The 7261-nt window shown below is 38.0% G+C and overlaps 1 protein-coding gene across 1 annotated transcript; it reads right to left on the bottom strand.

Annotated features, from left to right (window-relative positions):
- Positions 1-5282: 5282 nt before the first annotated feature.
- On the bottom strand, positions 5283-6774 carry LOC147612607 (uncharacterized). Its single transcript, XM_086783544.1, has 3 exons — positions 6517-6774; positions 5955-6241; positions 5283-5757 (listed from the first exon to the last, which is right to left on the bottom strand). The coding sequence occupies exons 1-3, from the start codon at positions 6772-6774 to the stop codon at positions 5283-5285; spliced, it is 1020 nt and encodes a 339-aa protein (XP_086639670.1).
- Positions 6775-7261: the final 487 nt, after the last annotated feature.

Raw genomic sequence — 7261 nt, 5'->3', positions numbered from 1 at the left:
AGTCATTGAGATAAATTGGAAAAAACCATAAAATTTGATTTTACCTCCAAGTTTAGCTTGATTCTCCCATCACATTCATATCTTATCATATCACATTCACATCTTATCACATCACATTTAAATCTTATCGCATCATGTTTACATCTCCTCTTATCACATTCACATCTCATCTAGTCACATTGCATCCATTAACATCCCGTCACATTCATTTGGCTCTACATCATATCTTGTCACATCCACTTTTACTAGTGTTTTCTACTTTCGATATATCGATGGGACTTCTCTAAGTTTCTACCAATTGATTGGCCTAGTTAAAGGTACTTTTTCTCCATGGATATTTTCATATTCTTTCTCAAATCTCTCAAGTGAAATATAGATTCAATATTCTTCTTTTGATGAGTAAAAGATTCATGGGATTTACAAAAATCAATTGTACCCATATTTTCCAATAAAATTAATAATGCTCAAAATTTCACTTTTGATAAATACTCATAATTTGAAATATGCCAAAAATTCCTCTTTTACCATTTAATTACTTGGATCTCAATTATCATGGGAACTCCTCTTTTTGCATAAAAATAAATGTACCAAAATTTACTCTTTTCTCATAATCAATTAATTATGCATAATTAGAAAAAAATTATTTCTCATGAATATGATGAAAATCATTCTTTTTGCATAGGATGTCCAATCCTAGAATATGGTAGGAAGTCCTCTTTTATCATTATGCATAAAAATAAGATATGTATTATTTTTTGAAACTTTTGCCATAGCTTCGCTGCTATTACTGATAATTCTCAATTTTGTTCTAAAGAATAAAAGCTTGTAATATGAGCATAAAGGTTAACTTAATGTTAATTAAACATTAAGAAACCTAGGGAAAGTTTGATTTGAATTAAAACAATTATTTAAAAATCTTCTCAAGCTTGAGAGGGGTTGAGAAGAAGATAAAATTTGATTTTACCTCCAAGTTTAGCTTGATTCTCCCATCACATTCATATCTTATCATATCACAATCACATCTTATCACGTCACATTTAAATCTTATCGCATCATGTTTACATCTCCTCTTATCACATTCACATCTCATCTAGTCACATTGCATCCATTAACATCCCGTCACATTCATTTGGCTGTACATCACATCTTGTCACATCCACTTTTACTAGTGTTTTCTACTTTCGATATATCGATGGGACTTCTCTAAGTTTCTGCCAATTGATTGGCCTAGTTAAAGGTACTTTTTCTCCATGGATATTTTCATATTCTTTCTCAAATTTCTCAAGTGAAATATATTCAATATTCTTCTTTTGATGAGTAAAAGATTCATGGGATTTACAAAAATCAATTGTACCCATATTTCCCAATAAGATTAATAATGCTCAAAATTCTACTTTTGATAAATACTCATAATTTGAAATATGCCAAAAATTTCTCTTTTACCATTTAATTACTTGGATCTCAATTATCACGGGAACTCCTCTTTTTGCATAAAAATAAATTTACCAAAATTTACTCTTTTCTCATAATCAATTAATTATGCATAAATAGAAAAAAATTATTTCTCATGAATATGATGAAAATCATTCTTTTTGCATAGGATGTCCAATCCTAGAATATGGTAGGAAGTCCTCTTTTATCATTATGCATAAAAATAAGATATGTATTATTTTTTGAAACTTTTGCCATAGCTTCGCTGATAATTCTCAGTTTTTTTCTAAAGAATAAAAGCTTGTAATGAAAATATGATAGTAGTTCCTCTTTTATGCATAAAATCAAACTATGAATTTAAATCATAATCATAAATTAATTATGATTATCCTAATAGATTAAGCTAATTCCATTATTTCTCTTTTTTCAAATTGATAGGATAATCTATTTCTCATTTAGAATCAATCAAAGTAGTTTTTAACTTCTTATAAATAATCTAAAAGAAATAACCATTATTTTGTTAACACAAAATCATAAAAATACCATTTTCTTAATCTCTAGCTTATCAAGCCTAGAGTTATTATTTTAATATAATACTGGCATGGTATAGCACCAATATTTTTTCCAAATGACTGAGGGTCTATTTATAGCTGAGGTAGGCCACTAACGAAGTCCAACTGGGTTCTAGAATTTTCCAAGTTCAGTTTGACTCAATTTGGACAAGATTTGGACCAGTTTGGCTCCCTTTTTGATTTGGTTTGATCCAGGAGAGAGGAGAGATAAAAATATCACAACTTTTTTGAATTAAAAAATCCTTTCACACATGTGAAAGAGGCGCCTACCTCAAGAGTCCCCCTTTCCTTATCAAGGTTTAAAAAATGTATCATTATTTCAAAATATGTCATTTTTTTGTAATATCTCATAATTTTTAACTAATAAACCTTGTACTCAGTCAACTCTTCATCTTATGTGAGCATTTACTCATCTTTGGATATTTGCTTTTATTCTTTTGGATTTATCTCATTCCAACACTTGGATCAATCCAATTGGCCCATTGGAACCTTAATTGGACCATAATCCAAAAAATTCTTAAAATGTATAGCTTTAGGCTAAGGTCCCTTATACACATTTTCAATTACTTCCTAATTCACCTTGGAAAGTTCATTTTGAACTTCTGTTTCAAGGGAATCCATTTTAGACACTAGGAGGAGTTTTATATCCAAAGGTATCTCAATTTTGGATTATCTATCTCTAGACCAAAACAGGGTAAAACAAGATCTTTCTTCTATTTTAGAGAGGGGAATAATTTCAAGAACAGAAGGGGAGGTTCTTACACCTTTAAACCTTAAAAGCTAGAGGGAGGAATCTTACATCTTACCCCACTTAAAAAACATGAGATGTCCTCATCTCGCAGACAGCTGGGGGATAAACTCTTTCACCTTAAGATCCAATTGATTCTGGGGTTCCTTATAGTCTGGTCAACCCACACAGAATCCTAGGATAAAGATCCCTTCTACAAGAAGAACATACAAAACTCATTTTTAGAGAACAATTCATTCAGAACATACAGAACATTCATATCCTTAACACACTAATGGTCCATCCTTGTGGCTTCTAGTTCTCATCATCTTCCCAAAAATCTCTATTTTTCTGACCTGTTTGGAGGTGTCCTTTGTGCCTGTGCCCTTGCTTTGGCTACTTTGTGTCTCATCTATGCCTTCCCTTTCTTCTCAAGACCCTTCTCCGTCTGCATGGCATCCTCCAAATCATGCCCTTCATTCTCCTCCATGAGTCGTCCCATGGCCGTTATCATCCTCATAAAGGCTGACATCATCTCCTTCCACTCATTTCTCTAGAGGTCCCATTCCATGGACTGCAACATAGGTAGTCTTGGCATGATTGGCCTCTTCTTCATCTCCTTCTAAAATGACATTTCCAGGGTCTTCAAAAAGACCCCTCCCAAGCTGGAGCTGAGGTTGTGGGTCTCTCCTCACTTATGGCTCCACGATTTTCGACATGCACAATAGATTTACGCTTTTTACGTCATCCTGAAAGAAGCTGAGATTCTCCCTCCATTTCACACACACTTAAAGACTGGGAGCAGAGATGACGGAGTGGATATCTAGAGGATTTGTTGTCGATATTGCTTCTAGATGCAAGGCTCATTTTCGACAAACTACATACTTCCACAATGGTTTCAGGTTCAAGATAATAACGTTGTGCATTCATTCATAAATGGATAAAATAAACACAATAGAATATTCCCTCACTGACACTCGAGGCCAGCAATCACCACCAACTACCAATTTTTTAGGAAAAAGAACATTCCTTAATGCACAAATTTGATATCGGCCACCTCCCAAAATGAATGAAGTCGGATGGCAAGTGTGGCACCTACCGAATTTAATCCTATATTGAACAACGGATCATCTACATATGTTCCATCATTTTTCAAAACAACAAATCTCACAAAGTGCAATGGGATTTCAATGAGATACATTGTGTGCATCTAAATGGAAGCATTGAACTCAAAAATTTTCTTCTTTGTTGTGCATGCTAGAAGTTCATTTTTTAATTCCTATTTTCGGTGGGTTTTTGACCTATCCAAATCTCTTGATTTTCTGGTGGCTGGATAGAAATCCCAAAAATCCCACGCCTCACATACACCCCCCTTTTGAAGAGCTTGAAGTCCCTTTCAAGCCATTATTCTGGATGTACATCATCCTCAAACGGGCACTATGTTGTAAAACTGCAGAACCAATGGACGTGCCATTTGAATCATTTTTCCTTGTGGCACCCATGTGCAATCTGTCATGGGGCGATGTTTCCATTTCACATAGAATTCTGGCATTCCTCGCCAGAACTGTGATTTCAATATCAGTTCTGGTTCAAAAGGCGTAATGGTGGGTGTTGCACCATCTGCAAGCATCGATACATGGCGACCAAACCTAGTATCGACGGGGACAAACCTCTTGAGTAGGCTTATATGAAATGCATTATGTATGTGTATTGTTGCGGGCACATCTATTTTGTAGGTGACTCCATTATAAGATTTGAGCACTTTGTATGGGCCATAGAAGCGATGGTTGAATTTCGATGTGAGGTTGGCAGGTAGTGCAATGTTTTGGGCACTAACCAGGACCAAGTCTCGGGCCTCATGAAATTCGTCATCACGTCTCTTCTTGTTGGCATGTTTGACATGTCTGACTTTGCTTTGTTCTAGATTCTGCTGTGCAACCCGCATTCTCTTCTGCCATTTCTGTAAAAATTCCTCTGCATCTGCATCTTCGGCATGCACATCTCTTGTGGGTGGCAATGACGAGAGGTGTATTGACCTCTTTATCGGTGGCCACCTCAAACGGAGTGTACCCGGGTAGCACTGTGCACGGAGTTGTTAAAATGGAATTCTAAAATTTCTAGGTAGTTCGCCCAATCCTTCTGATCGGCATGAACATAATTGCGAATGTAGTCTTCTATGCCTTGATTGATTTGCTCCGTTTAACCATTTGTTTGTGGGTGATATGCTAAAGACATGCGCAATTGTGTGTCTATTAACTTGAACAGTTCTCTCCACATGTTGCTCATGAATCTGCTGTCCTAGTCTGACACAATAGCCGTTCGCAATCCATGGTATTTGAACACTTGACTAAAATATCCTCTACCACAAATATGGTGTTGTATCCATGGGACTCCAGGAGATCCACAATAAAGTCCATACTGACAATGTCCCACGGCCTTGACGGGATGGGCATGGTTTGCAATAAACCAGTCGGTTTGACTCGCTGTGCCTTCACGAGTTGATAAGTTGGGCATGTACGAACATATTTGATGATATCCTCAGTCATGCGTGGCTAGAAGAAATGACGTCGAAGTTGCTTCAGCGAGCACTTCTGCCCACCATGCCCGACCAGCTTACCGTCGTGGGTTTCCCAAAGTAGCATGGCTTTGAGGTCCGGGTCATTGGACACATACACCTTTTGGTGGATGTAGAATATTCCATCTTTGAATTCAAATAAACCCACGGTTGAAGTACCACTGTGCAACTCTGTGGCCATGCGAATGACTACTGCATCTAACTTCTGAGCATCTCTGATCTTGTCAAACAGCGCCCCATTTGCAACACTCACTGCATTCAACTGCAGCTTACGGCTTAGAGCATCTGGCATCAAGTTATGTTTCCCCGTCTTGTGAATAATATCTATGTCAAATTTTGTAATGAAATCCTGCTGTTTTGGTGACAACTTGGGTTGCGTCTGAAAGTACTTGAGAGATATGTTATCTGTAAGAACTTTTGTGTGCTTGTCTTGCACATAATGACGCCACTTCCTAAGGCAATGAACCACTGCTTGCATTTCCTTTTCATGTGTGGTCTATCGGCATTTTACATCGCTGAACTTGCGAGACTCATATGTGATAGGGTGCCCATCTTGTAATAAAACTCCTCCAAGGGCCCCATTTGATGCGTCCGTGTGGATCTCAAACTCCTTGTGAACTCTGGGAGCTTAAGCATCGGGGTACTGCACATTGCGACTTTCATCTTTTTGAAAGCGCTCTTTTCTATATCTGTCCACTTAAAAGGCTTGATGCCTTTAGTTATATCAATGAGTGGGGTGGCGATTTTGCTAAAATCTTTGATAAACTTTCGACAGAATTGTGTGAAACCTACGAACTCGCAAACTTCACGCACAGTTCTGGGTGCATTCCATTTCACCACTGCCTCGATCTTCTTGGGGTCTACTTGTACCCTTTTTTGATTGACGACAAAGCCTAGAAACTCCACTTCAGTGACTTCAAATTCACATTTCTCTGGCTTGGCATACAGTTTGTGATGCCGTAACATTTGGAAGACCTTTCTTAAGTGTTCTTTATGCTCACTCAAAGTCTTCGATATATATGAGCAGATCATCTATATATATGATCAAAAACTCATCTAGATAATCTTTAAAGATATCATTTATCATCGTGCAAAAGATGGCCGGGGTGTTGGTTAGCCCAAACGGCAACACCAACCATTTGTAGCTTCCATACCTTGTGCGAAACGCCGTTTTCTCAACGTCATCTTCGGCGATTCGTATCTTATAATACCCAGATTGTAAGTCGATCCGACTGAAGTACTTCGCTCCCGCCAGTTGTTCTAGGAGTTCCTCCATTACTGGTATGGGGTAGCGAGATGGTGATTTTATTGAGGTCTCTGTAATCGGTGCATAACGTAGCTGACCCGTCCTTCTTTGTGACAAACAGCACATGTGCACCATACGACGACTTGCTGGAGCGGACCATTCCATTTTCAGCCAGTTCGTTCATCAACTGTACCTTGAGCTCCTTGAGCTTTGTAGCATCCATCCTATATGGAGCTTTAGTTGGAGGACGATGCCCTAGCAAGAGTTCGATTTTGTGATCCACTTATCCTTTTGGCGGTAACCCAGTTGGCAATTTTTTGGGCAAGACATCTTGGAACTCATGTAACACTTCGTGTATTTCTGCTTCACCAATTTTGCACTTCGTCTGATGTGCATTCTTGACCTTCATTATGCATAAATGTATTTGGCAGCCCTCCTTAGCTGCCCTCTCTGCCTGCTTGGCACTGCACCATTCCGCCATCTTTTCATGGCAATCTGTTACTGTTCGAGCCTTACTCGACCCTACTGCATACATTGGGGTGTCTTGGATTTTGCTTCCAATGTCCTTGTTGACTGTTTTATCCCCTGAGTGAGGATGGATGCATGGCACACTGACTCATGTACCCTACATATCCAGTATCATGTTATTTACACCTTTTCCTATAAAGGCGATGAGATATTTGTTGACCTAAGTGAGCCTGACAATCACT

This window comes from Cibotium barometz, chromosome 45, assembly GCF_041138505.1.
Source record: "Cibotium barometz isolate CiBa-2024 chromosome 45, ASM4113850v1, whole genome shotgun sequence".
In the NCBI taxonomy this organism is placed as follows: domain Eukaryota; kingdom Viridiplantae; phylum Streptophyta; class Polypodiopsida; order Cyatheales; family Cibotiaceae; genus Cibotium; species Cibotium barometz.
The sequence above is the reverse complement of the archived record's forward strand: the minus strand, read 5'-3'. Positions and strand labels throughout refer to the sequence as shown.